At 33.8% G+C, this 25,171-nt stretch overlaps 1 protein-coding gene across 1 annotated transcript in view; it reads left to right on the forward strand.

The window, feature by feature from the left end:
- The window catches only part of GRIK2 (glutamate ionotropic receptor kainate type subunit 2), a 327,366-nt gene that overhangs the window by 130,460 nt on the left and 171,735 nt on the right, over positions 1 to 25,171 (forward strand). The window contains exons 2-3 of the mRNA XM_072408700.1: positions 9,829 to 9,996; positions 14,123 to 14,380. Of these exons, the coding sequence (XP_072264801.1) occupies positions 9,829 to 9,996; positions 14,123 to 14,380 (426 nt within the window). The remainder of the gene's footprint in view (positions 1 to 9,828; positions 9,997 to 14,122; positions 14,381 to 25,171) is intronic.

The raw sequence follows: 25,171 nt of genomic DNA on the forward strand, positions 1-25,171 counted from the left end.
TACGATTCCGGATCGCTAATACGAATGCGCGACCGATAATCCGATTCTGCTTGATGAATCAGGGGCACTGTCTCACCTTGGGTGGAACCGATATCCTCCAGAGCAGTGGAACTCAGGACCTAGCTGCATGCACTAAATGCCTAACCACTGTAGTTTGGTACACCTTCAGGGGGATCTCATTATGATACAGCAAGAAGAAGTCAGGGTCTTCTGAGACCAGCAAATTCTAACTTTTTTCTATAATCTTACTAACCATGCCCCAGAATGATTTAGACCTTGGACATGACGAAAGCATGTGCAGTTTATATTCTACATCTTTAGCAAGTTTAGTTCACCCTTGGAAATATGCAATACATTGTAATACATTTTATGCACCAACAAATCACCTGGAATATTTTTAAGCTGCTTTTTTATCGTTTTTTTTTTTCGTGTGAAGCCAAAGCCAAAACTAAAAGTATACCCATATGCAAGAAAGAGGTTATATAATAATAGTTAATATGGTACATTAATTTGGTGATTATGTTTATTTAAATTCTTCATAAAAAGCTTGAGGAGTTTTTTAATTTGGTATTCACTTACTGATCTTCAAAAAATTTGAATTAGGCATTCAATCTACACTTGGTTTTTGGATTAAATTGACACTAGAAGATGCATTGTGGAATGTAATTTGATGCCTATTTTACCACAAACAGGTAGTTAGAGTGTATATGTAAATTTGGGTTGACTTTTTTAAAGCTTTCAATGGTTGATATAAAAAAAAATTACTTAAGGCACTTATCGCTCTTGTGCCTTTAGTTATTGTATTTGACAAGTATTTGTTCTTTTTTGGCTACAAGTTTTTTTTAAAGAACATGGAAAGAACATATCTAATTTTTATGAGTTTAAGAAAAGAACTCTAAACAATTTTTTGAACAATGCAAAGCTCATCCCCTAAGCATATAAGGTGAAAGTGAAAAGAGCAGTTTCAATTTAAACAAAACTGTTTGCTCGTAATGCACATATTGTTTATGAAGATAGCATAGGAACATTGTGTTTCTGCCTTCAAAGTAGCCTAGATTAATTTTATGTGAAGGATCCTATCACAATTGATTGTTGCAGAAATATATGTCTTCTTTTAAATTCTCCATGGAGGCAGTGTTGGAAAATTGCTTTCCTCAGACAAAACAAAGGTCTGCTTCCTATCTTTCAAGGAGCTGAATTTGCCCATCACGAGCACATTAACTGTGTCTATCATTTCTGTTTAGAATTCCATTGTCACTTGAGAAACAATCTTCCACTTCACCAGCATGCCAGCTTACATGCTTTAGATTTTTGTATTCATATTCCTCATGTAACAATTTTCCAGTTGCCTTAACAAAATCTATCAAATCTATTGTTATTTTCCTTTTACTTGAGCCAGAATTTTCTACTTTGCTTGTCAGTTCCTTTCTTCGAGATTGCCCAGCCCTCATTTATATTCAGGCAAGGTTTTGTTTCCCTCAGTTCTATCTACCATACCATAACTATGTCCTTACTGTGACCTTCATGGTATCATTCTTTCAAGGCAAGACAAATTGTTTCAGTCATTAGTTTGCATTTCAAACGCAAACTCACATATATGTGTGAGTGTACTAACTCAAGACTGGGCCTGAATACTGAAATGTATGTTACAGGGACTTTCTAGCAAACTATTTTGTGTCAATATTGTATTTTATTTTGACAGAATCAAAACTATCCAAACCTAATTGTCTTCAAACACTAATGAACTGCACTTGTAAACCTATAGATTCCTATTTTTTTCTTTAATATTCCTAAATATTTTCCAGTCTGCAAGTTTAATCATGACACTGTACTCGAGATATTTATTTGCCCCATCTAGAAATAAGTCTGTCCTGGATTGAGTGGTAACATTTCACAATTTTACCCTATGGCTTTGCCTGGTAACTGGTAGAATGACTGGTATTTTTACATCTCTTGAACATTAAACCAGGTTTCTAAGTTCCACCCCTCTCTCTAGTCTACTTTTACCAGCTTACCCAGAAAGCATTCTGCTCAACAATGTGCATGATAATGCATCAGAACTGAGAAAAATCAGCAGCCACTTAGGATGCACACCCAACCTCCTCCAGTTTGGTAATGAACTAACTGTGGCTTGCAGTTTGGTGCTAAAATCTGGGGGCAGGGAAGGAGGTGCATTTTATAAAGTATAAACTGAGCATATATAAAATAAAATGTGATCTCTCATAAGCACCAATACCTCCACTGATTTGGGTCTTGTAGATAAACAAGTACTGAACCAATCTAATAAAACTATCAGAAAAGTGGTTAAAAATTCAATCAGTATTGTATTTAAAAGTCTACTTTTTAAAATTGGGTAATATACAGTGATTTATTCAAGTTTATGTATTCTTTAAACTATAATTCTTTAAAATGAGTTTTTACTAGCAATACTTACCCCTGGCCAAATACACTTCTACATAGCCTCATAACCAAAGATAAGGACCAAAAGCACAGCAGCAATTATTGAGGATAGCAAAACACCATGCATCTCAGATACACAGGAAAAACACTGAAAAAACTGAATTTTCATGGAATCATAGTTAATTGGTCCTATAATATCAAAATAAATTAGATCAAAAAATAAAACACTGACTGCTGAAAAAAAAACATTTTTCTTTTTCATAAATACATATCAAATTATTCAGACACAAAGGTCATTGTGCATTCAAAGATATCCCCATAAAAAGAATTAGAAATACCCAATGTCCCAATAATTTGACACATTCCGTGGTTAATAGATCGGCTTCATCAGGAGTTTCATGTACAGTCATATGATATACATAGAAAGTACAAAAAATTTAATTATTATAAAAACACACATGAAAAAAAGCAAAAGAATATGCAAATGAGTCAAAATCTCAGCTATATGTTGTACACCAGGGATCCCAAAACTTTTTGGCTTGCAAGCTACTTTTAAAATGACCAAGTCAAAATGATCCACCAACAATAAAAATGCTAAACATATATTTATTTATATAAATAAACCGATAACCGATATAAAATATACCGATTATGACACAGAAGTGACTGAAGCTAATGAGACATGAGTGGCAGAACATTGCACAGACATTGCACTACAAGACTATAGTGACAGGAAAGCTACAGTTCACCTGTCATAGGAGAATGACGTGCTGCACAAGAAAAAGAACTGGTAATCTGTACAAAGGTATCTCGATAATTGAACCCTGACACAGAGTCTGAACTGAGTTGGCCACCCAGCACTGCTCACCTCAGACTGCCCTCCGGCCCTCCTTGCCTCCCTCCCCACTCCCCCCTGTTACACAAGCCTTCTAAAAAGACATCCCCAGCATCCCTGTGGACTTACAGCAGGGCTGCTGGTAAACAGCAGGGAGGGGTAAGGTAGGGCTCCATGATAGACTCACGTTGCCTTTGCGATCCACCAGTAGATCGCGATTAACCTTTTGGGCACCCCTGTTGTACACTAACAAAATTAAGGACAAAAGTTAAAAACATGTCCACCTACACAGACTTAGATATAGGCATGCGGAGTAATTATTATCTTACTAAAGTAGCAAGGGAGAGCATGAAATTACACAGTCTAATTGCTTGGATTTCAGTTCACTGAAAAAGGTCATTGTAACACTTTTTTAGCATGGAAGGATTTTTTTCTGTCACAAACCAGGGGTTATATTATAAAATAAATGCAACAAATTTGTTTGCTACTTATGTAAAATTAGAAATATTTTTGCAATATTATTGTCAAATTGCTAGTGAATGTCTCTGGAACAGATTGTGGTCTCTCACCAGGTATTTACCCATCTTCTTCTAAACCAACTCACTGGACCTAACCTCTGCCTGCTTATACAATGCTTTTTTACTCCTCTGGTACCATATTTGTCCAATTAGGGCTGACAATGGTTAATTACCCGCTTCGCTTTAGAAGCAAAGTAACAAGGAACAAGTTAAAGCCGGGGTGAACATCACAAAATTCAGTATATTAGCAATTTTTGGAAGCAGAGGTTAAAAATTCACCCATCCAGACTCTTTTTCAATTTTTGCTTTATTTCATATAAACATCAGTGGACAGTGATATGTGCTAATATAAGGTCAACTGTATTTTTATTTCCAGACAGATCCCAAAGGTCTTTAAAAGTCAAAAAAAAATTGCTTAACAAGAACTGAATTACTTCTAGCTTACAATTTCAAAAAAGAAAACTTAATGACAATCAAAAATATTGGATCAACATTTTAATAAATATATTACAAATGAAAAAGGCTACCTACAATTTATTCTCTTTGAAGAAGAATTAAGCCCTTATGAAACAATCTCTCAGGATGATTTTGCAATTTCTAGATTGCTCTGTAATATTTGAATAACCAGACCCTGGATCTCTAAGCCTCGTATGAAATAAAAGTGAGCACATTTTTATTAGATCTTGCAGGAACCCATTTTGCTAAAATATATAGCAACATGGTTCAATAATAGGCTTACCTGTTCTCTGTAGATGCAAAAGTTGTGACTTGGAATTCAAAAAGAGAAAGAACCAGCAACCCATCTTTGATCACCGTGATTTAATAGGGATCCAACTTTTGATACCACTGCTGCTTATGCTGTGAAGATCCCAACTCAACACTCAACCTTTTGGAGCTTGCAGACCACTAAATGCATGGACTCAGGACCACGCATGTGCGGGGAGCCATGTGTCACTCAAAGGTGAAGAAGCTTCCCCCAGAATGATGTCATGATGCCAGAACCCGCTCACTTTCTGTGTTCAGAGACACAACCCGCTCACTACCCTGAGCCTGCAATGCAAACCCGAGATGTGGTCAGCGGTTCTGGCCGGTAAGCCCCTCTAAGCATGGTCCTTCTCCTGACCCCGCTGGGGGGTGCACCAACCAGAGCCTGGGTCCACCTGTCAGACGGTCGTCGGACAAGTGGACTGCAGACTGGGGGTTGGGGACCCCTGTCTTAGACTGTTGATTCTTAAATGTTTGTTTTTATGATACATGGAATGCTATAGCTTCTTACATACTAAAAGTCTAATATGAAAATGGCAGTACGTTTGTTTCTTTCCTCCACCCATCAGATTAAAACTTGCCTTTTTTACCATGATAAGTAATTTTACATTTTTAACATGATAGCTGATGAAGACAAAAGAAAAGCGTGGAAACTACACAACACAAAACGTGTACAGTTCAAACTGTTTTCTGTCTGTTTACTTTGTCTACTCTGGATTGTGATAACCGAGTGTTAACCTTAGCTTTGTTAATGTTCTTTGATTAGTAGTTTATTAATTGTTTTTACTTGTTGTCCAACATTGCTGTTGATAGATCCTAACAGAGATATAAGGTATCTTGTAATAGGCATCATAATGCTAATTACATGTTTGAAAGGTAATTTCATGCATCATTTACCATTATAATGTTAAAAACAGTAGTATATTAACTTTAATAACTAAAGTTCATGTGTGTTTGTGTGTATTTGACATCTAGATAATTGTATTGTACATCAGCTGCAACACTAATACATTGGATTGACTGTAGCATAAGATTCCAGTGATACCACTTTTCTGTATTTACTATGTTCATATAAATTTATTAAATATATTCCATGATTAATTTATATGAAGCATACCTATATTGATATTATTCTCTATTAACATGTGAATTGCCTGTCACCATCACCTTTGTTAAGTTTTCTTTGTACTTGTGTTTTAGTGCTTGTTTGATGCTCAGATATATGTTAAATAGCTTGTAAAATAATGGCATGATAAACAATAATAATTTATGTATGATGCATTTAAGCTTTAATCTTTTGGTTACAATTGTCCCTTAATTCAAAGAAGTGGGATTGATATGCTTTGAGAGTTTCCCCCAGAAAGTGTTCCTTTGATTTTCTTTTAATTTTAGAACATGTAAAACTGACCATGCTAAATTTGCATTTCACTCTTACAATATGCGTCATACTAAATCAAATCCCACTTATTTATAATGTCACTTTGTTATATAGTGAACAAAATATTACTACTGATTTATTAATCCCCAACCATGTGTTTGAATAATCACAGCTAGCCATACTTACGTCTTTCTTTTCTTTTTTGTTCATTTAATATGCTAAATTAGAAGGGGTACTTTTAAAAGTGTTCACCACCCAATATACTAGACTGGTGAAAAGACCATTGAGTGCCTTTCATTACTGTTGGTGTTAAAGTGTACTGTATGCATGTGTTTTATAGTGTTGTAGTTTGGAAGAAATTAGCAATCTTTTGGCATAAAGCATCTAAATTTATGAGTTTAAATTAAGTAGCTGGAGATGCTCCAGATTTATTCCAGTATTCATGTTTATATGCTGTCTATGGTTCATTTAATAGGTTGATAGGCTGATTTTAAAATGTTTCCTATTGAGTGAATTAAGATTCATTTAGTTTATCCATCAGGTACACAATCTTAATCTCATACTTTGTGTTTTAAAATATATTATGTTACTAACGTTTTTAGCTTTTTTAGTGATAAGCTTTAGACGGGGCTCATTCAACCAGACATTAATTGTGGATAATTTACTGAGAGCCCTTTAACACACAATGCATAGTTTTAATAGACCCTCAAGTGATAGAGATTGTTTACCAGGGGTTGATAGGGAATATTTGCAAGTTGATTTCCTACTAGTCCTAATACTATTTTTTGCATGTGGAAACTTTTTTAAATAAAAAATAAGGCTGATGTTTACCATTTCCTGAATTTATTTTGGTGACCAAACCTGTTGGAGGTCAAGTGGTCTGTAGGTACATGTCCAAAATAAAAAAAAAAAAACATAAACTATGTAGTTTTTCTGTAACTCAAACTTGAAATCAGCAAAAAACATCTGCTGACTTTCTTTTTTGAGTAAGAGAATCTGTGAAAACGCCAAGGTAGTTCACACTAAAATAGTAGATCTTTACAAAATAGCACTTCAGTTCTATACCCAACCATTTAAAGATCCAGAAGGAAATCATTCACAAGTGACATTGGGCTGTCAAATTTATACTCCCAAATTATATTGCTGTTCTACTGTGCTACATTTATTTAGTCTGAAAAGAGAACCCCAACATTGGAAGTTATGAATGTGTGAAGTAGCAGATTGCTTGGTTCCTTCCTCCTCCAACATCTGTCACATCTGTATTGTTTGCAAATGTATGGACAATTGTACAGTTTAAGATACATACAGCTGTGATAGATAGGTTATATGATTGTCTGCAAAAAAAAGAAATGGATGGTGGTTGATTTACTAAAAGAGTCTGTTCAGGTTGTAAACTGAATTTTCACTTGGCATGTCAAATATTGTGAAAATCACCAATCCTGTTCTTTCATTTATGTTACACATCTATATCAATGAGGTGATGTTGATTTCCAAAAGTGAATATTCTCTATCCCTTCAGTAAATTTACCTTTCAATGCCTACAAACAAATAAAAACATTGATTTGGCTTATTTTGAATCAGTTCACTCATCCCCACTACAGTGAATGTTTTTAAAAGTACATAGAGCTTTGGAGCTGCATTTCCAAAAAAAAAACAACTCATTGAAATAGCTTTATCATCAAACTTTTATAAATGGAAAGGATATGAACTCTTAGAAACTTCAGAAAATTAAATTTCAATGAAGATTTGGCCTATGGCCTTTTATAAAATGTGCTTTTGTAAAGATAAAATGTTTAATGCGAAGACATTAACACTATTTCTATAGTTTATACATACAGACATTAATTAAAAACCATAAATGGTTTCAAAATTTCTGTCGTGAGTTCATATTGATTTCATCTATTTCTACTCCTCTCATTTTCTTTGATAAATTAACTTTAGGTAATATTAATGCAGAGTCATGTTGTAAACAATCCTTTGGCATAAAATATTTCCAGGATAAAATACATCGTCGATTGCAAGTATATGGAAGAGAGATTTCAGTTTTTTGAAAACTTCATATATCTAAAACTTCTGCCTTTTTTAATGGGAATTTGATCTTTAATAAATCTCCAAATGATGAAGTCTTTCCATAATTACAATTTAAATGTGGCTTTTTGGCAACAATGGAGCTAGCTTGTGTTGCACAACAGGAGACTGCATTCTGTGTCATATTATTTTCTTGTTCTTTATCTTACAGTAACAGTCACAAAAAATCTTCTCTTACAAAGCTTTGAATAAAATCCCACTAATTCCATAAGTATATGTGCTTACCTCCTGTGGTTAAAGTAATTCAGTATTGATACTTAAGGTTTTACTTAACTTTCTGTTGGCCACCGTGTCACCACCTAATAATGATATATCATTCATAGAATAATGAATATACATTGATAAATAGTTTGCTAGCATGTCTTAATGTAAAATGGCTTATATTAGGGTAATATTAGAGATGACTTTTTAATGATATTATAGAAAAGTTTTTGAAAACTATGTTCAGTTGGTCAGCATGTTGCCAATTATATTAAGACTCCCTATGGTAATTGCAATGCTAGGTTTATTGTTCATCTTATACCTAGCTTTCATCATTAAAATGGGTCTTCCAGATAGCTTAATGAACTCAAGTTAAATAGCTACTCTTTTTAATTGATGGTTTGTGATTTATATTTCTGAAGTTTATACTTATACTTATTTTAATAAATTAGTTTAATATACCATGCCTAAAGCTTTTTATTGGTACATTTAAATTTTTCTGTAGAGTTGGTTTTGAAATATAACTGATAAAATAAAACAGTTACCATTGGGGTTAAACAAATCTCATAAAAAAAGTTTGATCTAGCTGAACAGAGGTTCAGGTTTGTTTATCCAGATACTTATGATCCACCAATAAGGTTTATAATAGTAAAATGACTCTATTGATCCCTTGAGGGCTATGTCACATAAACCTGTCACTGGTGACAACATGTGGATTGGCAAACCCAACATATTGGGATAAGCATTAAATATCGGCATGTGGAAGATCAGCCAGGACAGGTGTGAGTCCTGCTTCAGGCAAATCTCCTCATCATTAGTCCTCATCTCTTTTCTGTGATTGTGATAGTGATTAGGGTGTTGTTTTTTTTTTTAATTCCCTGAAAGTAAGCCAGTGTAATAATGTTTTTTTTATTTTATATATATATATATATATATATATATATATATATTTACTTTACAAGATTATTTTAACAAAATTAAGTTGGTTGGTAGGTTGAATTTGCAAGGGATACTCAATTATATGCAAGATGATTAAAAAAAAACTTTTTTGACCTCATCATAGCATTATATTAATTGCTAAACTAAGTGAAAAAAACTTTAGAAAAGTCTGTTAGAAAATTAACCCCAACTCAAATTATCAGAATTTATCACAAATTTTATTCTTAGATAACCTTATGTTGAGATGAGTCAAAAAGCAAACATTTTGCAAGTAAAAATCAAAAGTATAGGTAAAAGCAAAGTAATATTTATCTGATCATGTTTGGGGTTTGTTTATAAGTGCTTGAGAATGAAGAAGTCAAAACACAACAAATTGTGGGAGTTAAAATGATTTTAATGTATTCTTTTTGAAGTGTGCACATCATAACAACTGGTAGCTAGAAATAATCGATTTACAATATAAAATGTAGCCTGGGATGTCTTAAAAATTCATCATTTTATGATTCCATGGTGTTTTATTAACAGAGCAAGAACCACAGTGACTTTATCTGTTGATGATCCATGGATCTGGCTAATTTTTAAAAATTCCTTCAAAAACTAAGCAGGGCAATATTGTATGTTGCTATGTAAAGTGTATTGTGTGTGACATAAATTCCTAAGCTTATGCTCTTCCTAAATTTCTTTCTTTTTTTCTTTCATTTCAGGGGGGATTTTTGAATATGTAGAGTCTGGACCTTTTGGAGCAGAAGAACTAGCCTTTAGGTTTGCAGTGAATACGATAAACAGAAACAGAACATTACTTCCGAACACAACTTTAACATATGATACTCAAAGAATAAATCTTTATGACAGCTTTGAAGCATCCAGAAAAGGTATTGTTCTTGTTTAATTCAACAACCAGTTATATCTTTGCAAATTATACAAATAAGTATTTAATTGAAGATGCTGTTAATCCTAAAGGTGCAATATAAATAAATGTTTTTCAGATTCCCCTTGCATGGTCAATTATTGGTTCTACTAATTCTGAATGACACCCCAATGCCTCTTGCCAATGAACCTGCAGTGCATCACACCTAAATACAAAGCACTGCATATACCATGTGCCTTTGTGGTTCAAGACAATATTACTTGACGTATTTTGAGTAATTTTATCTCTGCTCTATTTATTCTAATTATTCAATCTAATTATTTCAATTATGATTAACACTCTTGGGCTGTCTTTTATAAATGGTCAAGGCAAGGGTGTGCAAAGAGCACAATCTTAAAACAAGTTTTGTTTTTGGTGAGCTATATGTGTAGTAATTGTGTGGATGATTTTAAATCTGACGATGGAGTCAAGTCCAGGATAGAGAAAACAGGTCATAGAAACAATAAGGATGACATCTCATATAAGGGGAATAAAGGAAGGGTTTATGCTGTTGCATTTGCCATAATTGTTCCTTCATTCTATTATAGGTTTTTCCAATAAGCACCAACAATGAGTGAAAATGCTTGGGTTATTGTTAGGCCTAGTTTATTGAAATGGTCCTGATGTTTATTGCAGTCTTATCACTAAACTATTAAAGTGTAGGGTGGGAAGGGTGATAATAGGTGCTAAATTCTGTCCATTTTAAGGGTATTGGATAAACTAATATCAAAAAGTGTATGTGGAGCTAGATACTTCAAAAGGGTACGTTTAGCAATGCTAAAACGTAAAAAAACTACTGTACAGCGAGACCCAAAATATTTAAACAACATGCTTTGAAAATGAATGCAAACCCTACAGTATGTCTTTTTTTGGTAAAGAAATGAACTAGGTTTCAATTTTTTCATTTGCAGTTATACCTTTTTCAAGCATTTACATGGGTGGAAACTGTAATTTATGTGGATTTACCTCACTGGACAACACTCTCCATGTGAATTTGCTTCTAGGGACACTGATAACCTTTATTTTATTTGTATATAAACATATTTAAATATGTGTTTTTGTGTCATTAAAGGACTTTGTGTACAATGTCATTTTAACCTTGAAATCTTTTTGGTAATGGGTAAGGGATATTACAAAAGTGGTGGATATGCAGTCACCTTTTTCACTTCCTTTTTGGGGTATCAGATGTAGGGAAAGGGATTGCTCCCCACCACCTAAGGCAAATAGTGATTTGGGGTTTGGTTGGAATTTCAAGGGATTCGCACTCCTTAGGGAAAAAATGTTTGCTACCCACTGACCTAAAATCAACCACAGAGTAAAAAGGAAGACAAAAAGCAAGCAGCAAAGGTATACATTACTCAAAGAATGAGCTATAAAGTTGAATAAAGTTGACTCTATTTTGTCTCTTTGCAGTTGCTCAGCTTTCCCTATGTTTTCCCTACATTGCTTCTAAACACACAGGCTGCTCTGTATCCCTCCCTTGTATATAAGGAGGGCTGGCATATAAGAAAATCCCAATTAATGGCCATTGTTGACCCAGCTGAAATGCCAGGCATTTGGGGTAATTTAAAATTTAAAAGTATTTCTACCCACAGTGTACTCTAACACTAAGCTTACATACAATAATAATGTTTAGCGGATAAAGTTAAGCACTAGTTCACATTCAAGTCAAACTGGGTTAGGCAAAGTAATATATATTTACCAAACATGGGTATATTAGTCCATCACTTATAATAACATGTTCTGATTATTGAAAGCATATTCAAACAAGCTCTCATTAATCTCAGTTTGCATTCTGGAGAAATTTACCAGAAACACTGAAATCTCAGTTTCAACTTTCTATGGAGGGCAGAATCTTGCAACCTGCCAATAAACTGGTAGAAAAGCAGAAAGAAACTGCCTAAAAGTCTAACTTTAGTTCTAATTTGGACACATGAAGGTGCAGGGTTCTTCTACCGGCCCAAACGTGTTCTCAGTTGATCTTATTCCATTTAATGTGAAATGATGAGGACCCTTTTTTCTCATGACTGCAGCAGATTGCAGTGTGCATGGGTAGCTTGTACCTGCATGGTAGCTGTTTAAGATTTGAGCTATGGTTGCAATCACATGCAAATATGGTTGCCTGATGTGTGGTTAGCCCCTTTCAGCTGAACAGCACCACAGGTCTGAAAGGGCCCTTATTGTCTCTGCTGTGAACTGTGAGAGTAAATTGTTTATATAGTATACAGCAAGAGGTCAGTGAAGGTTGTTTTAAAGCACCTTTATTGCTTGTTAAAAACATGCAATGTCCATAGTTCACTAGAGCACTAATATACTGTTTCTATCCCGTATCTTTTGTGTTATATATAATCATGAATAGCTCAATATAAAACATTAACTACAATATTTGTCAGGAATTACATTTATGTTGTCTAAAAAAAGTCATACATAATATATGAAATTGTGTTCATGACAAGGTACTGATTATAGAATATAAATTTTCTGCTCCTACATATGCTATTTTTTTTTTTTAATCAAAAACCGTAGAACCTTTAATAAAATGTTCATCTGGCTTTACATTGCCTCTTTAAATTCAAATGCATTGCTTGGAAAAGTCAAATATCATTTATATTCCAACAGCTTAAATTTTAAGATAATTTGAGGTTGAAATTCTCAGCACTAATATAAAAAGGTTACTTTACGGCTGTATACTTAGCATTGTGGAAGTGGAAAAAAAACCCTTTTATAGCCATCTTTATGCTATAAATTTGACAAGCTTTTCTATTCATGATTATTTCCATTAGTGAGAAGGAGCAAAGATCATCACAATAAAAGTATGCAAAGGCCTAATAGACATACATATGCACTCCTGGAGTTCAGCAGAGAGCAAACCTTAATGGATTTTTAAACACACAAAGTGTATTGGCTAGTAGCAGCAAAACAGCATCTTCACAAAGGCAAAAAATATTCAAAGCCAGACTAATACATTTATTTGACCATATTGAAATATTTACATATGTACAAGTATGAAAAAAGCATCTATTTGAGAAACATATGAAATGCATGCACACTTATTGCATAATTATCAATAGCAAAGAATACATTTACATTTTAAACTCATGTAGAGCTACATTTGCTTACATTGCTAACCTGATCAGATTCAGTTCTATGATTGGGATAATCTGCAACCAAAATTAAGGCAAATATTGGGGTAATTTTTATTAAAATTAGGAAAAATAAAATATTTGGTATTTATTTTTACATTTCATATGTACATACACAATGAGGAGCACAATAGCTAGGAGGCAGGTAGGTAGTACATTAGCCCTCCTTTGTTCATAACCCCCATCTTGCTTGTCATTATTGGCAACCAGTTCTCCGGTAGGGGTAGCTTAGTTTTTGGGTGAACCCCTCTCAAAGTACTTGTTAAATATTAAAGAACATGCAGGCTCTTACCAACATGGCAAGGTGGCAGACCACTATCTGTCCCCTTGTTTTTGGCATACCAAGAGTTGGACTGGTTAAGCGTGGTTCAGTGTGGGGGGGGGGAAATATTTACATAAAAAGACAAATAACTTTTGAAGTGCTGAACCTGTGGTGATACACAATGATTCAACAGCTTGACCTGGCAAATTCTGTCAGGTTTGTGTACAGGAAAGGGAACTAATATAGTCTTTTCACTAGTTTAAACATTTCAGTAAATACTTAAGTCTAATGAAAAACAGATGCCTGAATTTCAGGGAATATTATTTTCCTTGGAGAAATTATGGGACAATGTTGGGTGAATGCTCACAAGCTTGGGTAATGGCCAAAAAAATTGGGGCTAGGTACATCTGTGCAATATAGACATACCTTTGTTAATAAAAAGTCCCTAAGTGATCTTATCTGGCCATCCGTGTATGGGCATCTCTCACCATAGCACATTAAACAGCTTTGTCAATCTGTCCAAACATAGGAGGTCCCTATCAACATTGTATTAGGTTTCTGCATGGGAAAGACACAGATTTCTGAGTGCTTTTTAATAATTTTTTTGTTGATGAATTTTTCAAACATTAAAAAAATGGTTTACCGCCTAACTAAAAAAGGTAACATTTAATTTTTCTGTTTTTCAGCTTGTGAACAATTATCTTTAGGAGTGGCTGCTATTTTTGGACCTTCCCACAGTTCCTCAGCTAATGCAGTGCAGTCTATATGTAATGCACTCGGAGTTCCACACATCCAAACTCGCTGGAAGCATCAGGTTTCAGATAACAAGGATTCTTTCTATGTCAGCCTGTACCCAGACTTCTCATCACTTAGTCGAGCAATCCTTGATTTGGTGCAGTTTTTCAAATGGAAGACAGTGACTATCGCTTACGATGACAGCACCGGTAAGACCAACTACTTATAGACAGAATGAAAGTGTGTTCAATGGAAGTGATAAATAGATTTCCTACAATGAATAGATTTAACAAGCTAGTCTTTAACCATGTCATTTTCTTTTAAACTAGCCTCATTTTAAAGATCTAAAACAGTCTGAGAAAACTATTGATGTAGTTAGATCACTCTTTTGACCTTCTGTCTGAGTAAACAACACAGCATTTTCCTCTCTGACCTTCCTAAATGTTAATCGAACCCATTCCAAGTCACTAGGGACCAAAGACACCACTCTTTTTTTAACATGCTTCCTTTTTTATTAAAAACTGTCTGAATGTAATAACACATGTATTAAATAACTGGATAATTTTATTTGATTTAAATAGAATAGTTTTACTATCAGTGTTAGGAATCTCTCCATGTTCTGCACTATTCTGTTAAACATTATTAAACAACCTTTTTAAAAAATATTGAGGTATTACATTAGCAGTTGTTGGGGATCAGCTCAAAAGTGGTAGGCACAGCAGTCAGAGACAGTGACACAATGGCACAGTTCACACAGGGATTCGTCTGTTTTCTTTATTTTCATCCACATGCAAAATATAACGCCTTTACATACAGGCAAAACACAAAATAAATTCCTGCTCGGCTGAGCACTAACTAAACACAAGATCACCCTTTCTATACGGGCGGCCTACTACCGCCACACGACACAATTCAAAGTAAACTTAGAGTGTCCTTTTTTGTCATTTGAGCAGACTTCAGCAGCAATGGTGAAAGACTGTTCAACCAGTCCCCCACCCCCCAAACACATGCTCATAGTGCAGACCTTTATAGCCCTGGCTGAGAGCTATGTAGGAAACCTGTTTTGGACAGGAAGGGAATGAGGTGCCCCACTACCAACCTGCTCATCATTCCATAAAAATCCACACCCGATAACACCATTTACCAAAGTGCTCAGCAAACAATGTTTTGCTAAGGCAACCCATCTTTCCTGGATTTCTGATATCTCACCCAGCATTTCCTAGTTGAGATATCCACTTCCTGTAGCCAAGTACATTTTATATGAAAGAAACGTAGGCGAAATATAACAATTTTTTACTACGTTTCCAGTCACTGTCTCACACAGTTTACTTAAAATAGCCAATCAAGTGCAAAGTCATACTTTTAAAAATTCCTACAAAACACAGGCTAAGTGGATATTAAGGCTCGTTTCCATAAAAAAACAATGTTTAACTTTAACCCATCCTAGGGTCTTAGGCTGCCAGGGAGAAAAGCAGGAGAGCTTCCTGCATCCTGAGAGACCTTTAATGTTCAGTGAGTAGGCTTTTGATAGGAGACAGCCATGAGAGGATCCAATTCAGGACAAGATCATTTGAGTGCTGCAGAATTCAGGACTGTCATAAAATGGGTTACCCACTCCAGCAGGAATCAATATTGAAATGTATTAGCTGCATGGGCAGATCAGCATCAGGAGCATGTCTGGAGTATAAGAATAGAGAGATTTATGAGCTTTTCAATGTGTGGTTCTAGTGCCCTCCAGATTATGAGCTAACTGCGCAAACATTCTGCACCCATGTCCCTCACTTCTACTGATTGCATTTTGTTCAATTAAAACCTTACTATATCTTTGAATTGAACCCACCTTACTATATCTTTGAATTTAACTTTTTATTGTCCCACTTGAAGAGAGAGACCTGAAGACCTATGGGGTTGAGTGCTGCACATAATTCAATCATGTGGTTGGGAAATCACCTTGTACATGTGGAAGATACCACGCACTGGCTTTTTTAATCATCTTGAGTAGTGCAGGGAGAAGGAGTCCACATAGAAACATCTTACATAACTAGCAGATAGGGGAACACTGAGGATATTGTTCAACTAAGGCCAGATTGCCACCTAAGGTCAGACTGGTCTTTTTACCAAGAAATTCTACTGCTATAACTATTAGCATATAGCATTTTTCAAAAAAAAGTAAGAGGTAGACATTGGTGGCTGCATAAGGAGAGCCCCAATTATATTACTGTGACACCTTTTAAAATGTCCAACTTAAATGCCTATAATATTGTACAATTACTGGTGATTCTACAGCATCTGTACTTTCTTCTGGATTTTCATTTTTGAACCTTTGACATCCAAAGAAACACTTCTGTGAGTCAATTCTATTACACAAAATATTTTCTTGTCCCATTTATCCATACTTGTCTTAGAATAGTGTAACTACATAAGTAAACTCATACAAGATAACTGTATTTCTATTAATAAGCACAAAGATCTATTGGGGATATTGAAAGCTATCTCTTTGCTTCCCCTACCTATGTAAAAGATGGCTAATGGTATATCTGTCAATGATTTTAGTGCTGAAATGAACAAAGAAAATGGAAAAAATATTCATTTAGTGACATATGTAGACACTGTATATGTATAGCAAAGGAGAGAGATGTGTAGCTTTTCAAATACTAAAGATTTGTACAAATTACAATTTAGGGCTTGTTTTAACTCCAATAAGCACAGGGAACTGCATAAAGGAATGAAACGTAGACAAATACTCACTGTGTACTGAGACTAACTAGTAAATCAGCCAAATGTGTCTTTGTTAAACTCGGATTTTAATTAAATTGTTTCTGTAGAATAGCTGATTGCCATAGTCTGCCTAATAGCATTATAGTTGCATCATAAAGCTGATGTCTAGAATCTGTAGAGATGCCGCAGAGAGGCTTATCTTATTGATGGCCACCCTAGTGTAGCACTAGCAACACAGAAATGATGAATTATAAATGATAAATGATACAGGCAAAATGTCATTATCAAACTTGTTAGTACGGATCCGTCAAATTACAATACATTAATAAAGCTTAGATATAAAAACAAATGTAAAATGAAAACTGTTATTTTTTTTAAAAAGACATTTCAATTTGATTGGTTATAGTGATGGTAAATATCCTAGCTAAGACTTCAAGTTACCTTTACTAGCAACATAATTGGTCTAATTTTTTGAAATGCCATTGTGTTCAAGGCTTCCAACTGTTTTTTTTTTAACTTTCGAAGCACGCAACTAGGGGAGTTAAAGCACCCAGGAATTACTCTGTAATTTATTGTAAAGGATTCCTTTGTTGCCCTTTCATAACAGCAGTTTCAGCTTCAGTTTGTAAGTAACAGAGACAATAGACTACTTATGTGCTTAATTTCTATTATGGGCCATGCCACCAAATATGCAGCTGGCCATTGGCATGTAATACATTTGAGAAGTAAAGTGCCAAAATTATGCTAGAACTGTACCCAGCAGGCCTAAACTGGCAGATTCCTGAGAACCAGACTGCTAATCTCACAAAGAGTGCAACTGTCTGGATCCCAACTGGTCCAACACAGTTTTGGCATAGTGTTTTAAAAGTTCAAGAATGGTCATGTTTCTTAAGCTGTTGATTGGATACCAGCAGTCCAGATCACCAGCCATCCTGATAAAGTTTTAAAGTACTATTAACACATTGCATATATATATATATATATATATATCCATATTTATTGAGACAAGTATCTTTAATAATGAAGGATATTATGCCACAATTTCAATACAATTTTGAGCATAGGAGCTATAAGTGTGAAATAGAATGAAATAAAATTCATATAAATAGATATACATTCATAATTTAAAGCAGAGTTGTATTGTGAAGTAGTCAAACTATTGTATGCGTTGAATACAAGAAATTGTGAAGTGTTAGTAGACTTAGAATTATCTGTTTTCCCATTCATATTATTTCGGGAGCTATTATTGCAGCATGTGTTTCTGCAGTTTGGAAATTTACTTGAAAAAAATCATAAAAAAAAACAAAATATGCTGTGTGACTTTGGTTATATATGAAGAGCTGATGATTAACTGAAAACTTGTTTTATTGCTTATATATTAAATTGCAACACTTGTTTTATTAAATGTTATACAGTTATTCAACTTGATATTCATGCAGAATAATAAATCAGTTTTAGTAGGCATCACCTTCCTCATAAAAAACATTCAGTACATTTTAATATGCATTCTTTAATGAGTATTTGTTGTTCTGTTCAAACAATTCAGAAATCCCATAAATTATATGATTTGTTGAAACATAATTTCTCAATAAAAAAAATCAGGCAGTGTTCTCTTGAAAACAGAATAGCTACTAGACTGGCTTCATCTATTTGGAAAATGTTGTATTATTTACTACATAGGGCTCAATTTATAAAGTAGTGCATCTGACATTTATTGAAACAATGCTTAGTGGAGAAGTCTCCAGACCCTTGTGTTTCAATGGGTGTAATTGATTCTCTACCAGGGAATTTTTTAATGAATGCCAGATTCACTGCTTTATAAATAGACCCCAAAGTGTTGTTGACTTTTGGCTAGAAATTAATTGTAGCTTCAGTTTACACTTTTATTGTCCCTTGTCCTTTTACAAGATTTTATTTCAAAGCACCTGTTAATTTTACTATTTTATTTAGCCATATATATATATTATTACATTTCCATTATAGGTATAGTAAAAATATGTCATGGTTATTCCCTAACAGTGTATCTTAATTATGAATAATATGATGAGGATTACATTAATGGGTCTGTACCAAGCTTCAGTGGATTAGGGTGATTTATACTTTACCTTTGGTAAGGTATCCCCATTGTAACACTACAGATTGAAATTATTAGCGTTATTTTTATCATAATTAGTGTTGCTTGAATTTGCTTTGGTTGGATTCACTGACCATTTGCCCAACTTGACCTCAAAGTTCAGGTTGATTTGATAGCTAAATCTGAATCCTATTAAAGTCAATAGGGGAACATTTCTATTTTATGTTCTGTTCTGGTTTTTTGTTCTGTGGAGTGTATATACCGCACACAAATACAACACAAAGAACATGGGAAAACCCCCACATACTGCATGTGCAAAACACTGTGCAATAAAAAAAAAACCTTTATAGCCATGGGAGAGACATTTTTCAGTAGAATTTGACCACTTTTGTGTTGGAAGAATCAAGTAGTTAAATTAACCTTTGGTCATTGTCTACCACTCAGTGAATCCAGCCAGCAGTCAGTAACAGGTACATCGTACCAACAAATACAGTTAGCAGCCAATACCAGATGTAAAACAGCTCTACTAATTAGGAAAAAAAAAAACATAAGTGCCAAATACAATCACTGAACATTAGAGATGTTTGGCTTTTTTTGCTTTGGGCTGAAATATCAGTGTTTGGGTTGAATTTGACACAAACCCAAAGCCAAACACTAAGTATTAATAATACTAATAATAATAAACTAACACAGCACAAGTGAAATGGAGATAAAAAGAGCATGCTAGCTGCAAGAAAATATTTTCAAACGTGTTTTAATGGATTACCAGGCTTCCCTATCTGTATATATAACATAGTAACATGTGAGACTATATAGTGTAGAGAAGCTGAAGACACATCAGTAAATTTCAAAACACCAAAATGAACACCATCTGCAATGTGTTATCACAGTCACAGTCAGTTTACATTATTACACAGATCTCAGGGAAAATATACGAATAATGAAATTATAAAATATATCAACTTTAATAAGACATTTTGGGATACATAATGTAAAAATACATTTTTATTAGGGTAGAATTTACATCAATACAGAACCATACACGGATGTTTGAGATAACAATATAATAAATGTTTAAGAACTTGATCTTCCACTTAAACTTATTTTATGGCCAGGCAACAAGGTAGAATAAACTTTAGACTTTCTTTAGTAAATTATATGCATATAGTTAGTAAATTAAAAAAATGTTAAGTAATTTACAATCTTTTACAAATAGAAGTTTTATTTATATTTATTAGAGAAGAGGTTATCTACATTTATTAAAAGAAATATTCACTTAGCTTACTGAAAAAGGATAACTTTGCCCATATTGAAAATGCATCCTTGTGCAGGGGAATATAAAGAAAATAATTATTACTTGCTAATGACTGGGTGATTTGGCAAAAAAAGGTTTGTTTGATTGTGCTGTGGAATCATCATTTATTCATATTGACACCCATTTGTTCTTAATAATGTCCTTTTTTCATGTAGAACTAGTACTTAAAATGTAACTACGGGCTAAATAAAAAAACACACATGCTGTATGTTCCATTCTTTGATTGCTATGTTTGTTTTACTACTCCTTCTAACATAGTTTTATTACTTTGTGATTCAACCTATTTTCACTTCTTTACCAAAGTATTTAAATTATGTTCCCATCATTGTGCCATTGGTTTCACCAGGCACGATGTGAGGGAAAAATTTACCTAACCTTTCTAAATAACTTTTTATTGGGTAGCCTAAAATCTCATAGGGGTTCTTTCTTTCTTACTTTAATCAAAACGGAATACTAAACTTTTGGCTGGCCATGCACATTACCTGAATGTTTTAATAATATTATCAGTATGTCAGTAGATGCACAGTTACATCAGAGCTCATTTTTCTTGTAGCTATATCATTTTTTTTTCTTGTGCACATTTATTACACCTAATCTGTGCATTGGTTACAGGTAATTTTAGATTTATTTTTGTATCATTATGAAAAATTGTGTGTCAGTTAAATTGGTGATCTTCAGTAAATATTCAAAATCCATCAATCAAATATATGACTGCCTTTGCTGTGTGCTAATTTAAGTATTACATGTAGCTGCATATATCGAGCGAGAGATGCTTGAATACTTAACGCTTTTTTCACAACAATCCAAAAAAGTATAAAGAAAATCTAATGGCTTCCATACTTTATTAGTTGCTGATCTGGAATAAATATCTACATGCAGAGCTCTGGCCTCAATGAATTGGTCATTTATTTTTTCACCCAGAAAATAGGGTCATCTAACAGTCAGGCAACTAGACTTAGTTGCATAGCCTCTAAATTTCTCTCATTACATGGTTAGCATATGTTTCCTAAGCATATATTTGTAAAGTTAACTTTCTTCAGGTCCACATGCTCTCATGTTTACATCTGCCATCTGTTAAATGGAGATAGCCCCCAGTCAGACTTCTTTCCCCTATGATTATTTCTTTCACAGAAAAAAAACATGGAGAAGAGTACAGATCTATATTAAACATGATGTGTGCATTTCTCTGGAGACTTTTTAGAAGCTAAAAATGCTTTATGAGTTTCATGCTTCCAGTATGCGTGCTATTGTCTGGACGGAGTAAAGTAAGCATCCAAAGAATAGTAGAAATGTAATACAACCCAAGATGCCAAGTAACCTGGCATCCATTATCACTAGTGCTTTGGTAGAAGGTCTCTGTTTTATGGAGAACCTCTATTTAAATCCCCCCTAAAATAAACCATAGTATATTTGTCTGATATCTAGCGTGTAAATAAAATGTAATGCATCTCCACATATTAATTTTGAACACTTAATAAATAATCTGTACTGCCTTATTCATTATTATTTATTGTATTTTAATCTAATGTACACAGTGCTTCATCTCATTATGGAAAGGTACCTATAATAAAATGTTACTCTGGTGTGAACGTTGAATGTTATCTGGAAACATTTTATATATATAGTATGTTTTACTGTTATGGTTATTGCATCATTGTCTTACTTTATAAAAATATGTCAGGGAAATGGAAGGAATTTAAATAATGACCCAATGACCTTAATCACAAACCAATTATATTGGTATTTGTAAGTAGATTGATTGGTTTAATGTGGATTTTTGCAGCTTAGTTTACTTATTTCCAAAAGCAATGTTCTACAAATTAAAAACAACATTTTTAGCTTTGGAATCAAATATTCAGCAGATAAGCAGCCCTAATTTACATTCTAAAGTTAATAAAACGTTTAGATTTTACTAAAATATGTTTTAAAAATATCAAATTAGAATAAACAGATTAATAAAATGTGTTGATTTTTTTTTGTTATGTCTTAAAATAAAGATTCAGACACTTTTTCTTATTTTTCCTTCAAGCTGTATCTCAGTACTACACATTTTCCACAAGATGACATATCACTGGAAACCCCGAGCAGGATATGGCAGCTCCTGCTACTAAGAGTTTTGTGCTCTTTATATTGATACTCCAGGGAGTCTTGCAAGCTGAAAACTGTTGAATATGTGCCAGCATGCACTGTATTTATTTATAAGAATGTACTGGGAAAAACAAATGCCCCTTGCTATTTGTGCAATAACATAGTAAATACATACCAAAAGTGTTTTTATTATGGTCCTCTTAAAGGTGAAGTCTCTTCTGTTTGATTCTTGTTGAGCTAGTTTCTATTTACTGTTTTTTACATTTACATTTACATATTAATAGCTAAATATTTTTTTTTTTTTGTGTACAAGATAAACTTTTGAAGACATACATGCAATAAAAAAAATAGTATAGGAACTTATAACATCTGGTCAGAATTCATGTTTTCAAGGGAACTCAATTTTACTAAATTTTAGTTTCTTTTATTTCCTTTACTTTGCACAATGTTATTGCCTCTAGGTTTGACCAACAATAGAGCAGAAACCTTTTCTAATGGCAAAAGTCAACAAAAAAACACTCAGTAGATTATATTTTTTTAAGAAAATATGCAACTAGATCTGCACAGCTTTAGTTTTTGGCTTTGATTATACTGATTCAGAGAGATGGTGTTTAGTTAAATCAGAACTCATCTTCAGCAGTATACATTTTCATACTTTATCCCTTCATACTATTTGGTATTTGTTTGCTGGAGGGCTGATAATTTTAACTTGATTTGCACATTGCTCTTATAAAATAGATTTGGTAGCGACAAGTATACCAGGAGGCAGGAGGACTGCAGATAGAATTGTGCTCTATTAAAAAAAGCACAAAGTGGGGATAGAGAAAAATTGGGTGGCACAGTTTTCTGCTGGACATCAGAAGCAGATGCAAGTGATTTCTTCTTTGGGAACTAGTTTTTACAATTTATGGATGTCTAAAGTTCTTGTATAAGTGTTTTCATTCCTCTAGGTTAGGTTTGTCATTGATTTTAGTTTACTCAACCTTATTACTTTCAATAGTAGAGTTCAGAAGCCTTAGTAGTAGAAACACATCCAAAAGATTACCCCTCGTCACAGAAACATTAAAGGACTGTAGTTCAGCCACATGAGCCTGAAAATAGCTGCAGTCTGAGATTCCAAAATAACAAATTACATTTTCTGCCTAAATATAGGGAAAATCAAAGAAAGCTCCTTTATGAAACTGATGATAATATATTAGTACATAAGTGATATCATTTTAAAGCATAAAGTTTTTCAAGTGCAAACAAGCAAGGAAAGTTAAAAAAAACACATTATTAAATAAGTTAAAATGTGTAAACATGGCAACAGAGTTGGCTAGAAACACGAATATAAACAATCTGAGTGTACTTAATATAAGTTAGACACATATTTAAAGCGTACCTAAACTCAGAATTTTCACTTTACATAAAAAAGTAGACAACCCTTTTTTGTAAGGTAAAAATTATGTTGTTTTTTTTTTTTTTTTTAGGTGCAACACCCTTTTTTGGGTGCAGCACCGCCCCCCTCAATGTTATTGCCTCTAGGTTTGACCAACAATAGAGCAGAAACCTTTTCTAATGGCAAAAGTCAACAAAAAAACACTCAGTAGATTATATTTTTTAACAAAATATGCAACTAGATCTGCACACCTTTAGTTTTTGGCTTTGATTATACTGATTCAGAGAGATGGTGTTTAGTTAAATCAGAACTCATCTTCAGCAGTATACATTTTCATATTTTACCCCTTCATACTATTCGGTATTTGTTTGCTGGAGGGCTGATAATTTTAACTTGATTTGCACATTGCTCTTATCAAATAGATTTGGTAGTGACAAGTATACCAGGAGGCAGGAGGACTGCAGATAGAATTGTGCTCTATTAAAAAAACTTAAGAAGCACAAAGTGGGGATAGAGAAAAATTAGGTGGCACAGTTTTCTGCTGGACACCAGAAGCAGATGCAAGTGATTTCTTCTTTGGGAACTAGTTTTTACAATTTATTATACATTATTTATATAGCACCATCATATTACACAGCACTGTACAAAGTTCATAGTTGTGTCACTAACTGTCCCTCAAAGGAGGGACGTTAATGTAGTCTAAGGTCAATTTTTTTTTTTTTTAGGGGGAAGCCAATTAACTTAATTGCATGTTTTTGGGATGTGGGAGGAAACCAGAGTACCCGGAGGAAACCCACGCAGACACGGGGAGAACCTGCAAACTCCATGCAGATAGTGTCCTGGGTGGGATTTGAACCTAGGACCTAGCGCTGCAAAGGCTGGAGTGCTAACCCCTGAGCCACCGTGCTGCCTGGTTTATGGATGTCTAAAGTTCTTGTATAAGTGTTTTCATTCCTCTAGTTTAGGTTTGTCACTTATTTTAGTTTACTCAACCTTATTACTTTCAATAGTAGAGTTCAGAAGCCTTAGTAGTAGAAACACATCCAAAAGATTACCCCTCATCACAGAAACATTAAAGGACTGTAGTTCAGCCACAGGAGCCTTAAAATAGCTGCAGTCTGAGATTCCAAAATAACAAATTACATTTTTCTGCCTAAATATAGGGAAAATCAAAGAAAGCTCCTTTATGAAACTGATGATAATATATTAGTTCATAAGTGATATCATTTTAAAGCATAAAGTTTTTCAAGTGCAAACAAGCAAGGAAAGTTAACAAAACGCATTATTAAATAAGTTAATTAAAATGTGTACACATGGCTACAGAGTTGGCTAGAAACACGAATATAAACAATCTGAGTGTACTTAATATAAGTTAGACACTTATATTTAAAGCGTACCTAAACTCAGAATTTTCACTTTACATAAAA

This window comes from Pyxicephalus adspersus, chromosome 4 (genome assembly GCF_032062135.1).
Source record: "Pyxicephalus adspersus chromosome 4, UCB_Pads_2.0, whole genome shotgun sequence".
Classification (NCBI taxonomy): Eukaryota; Metazoa; Chordata; class Amphibia; order Anura; family Pyxicephalidae; genus Pyxicephalus; species Pyxicephalus adspersus.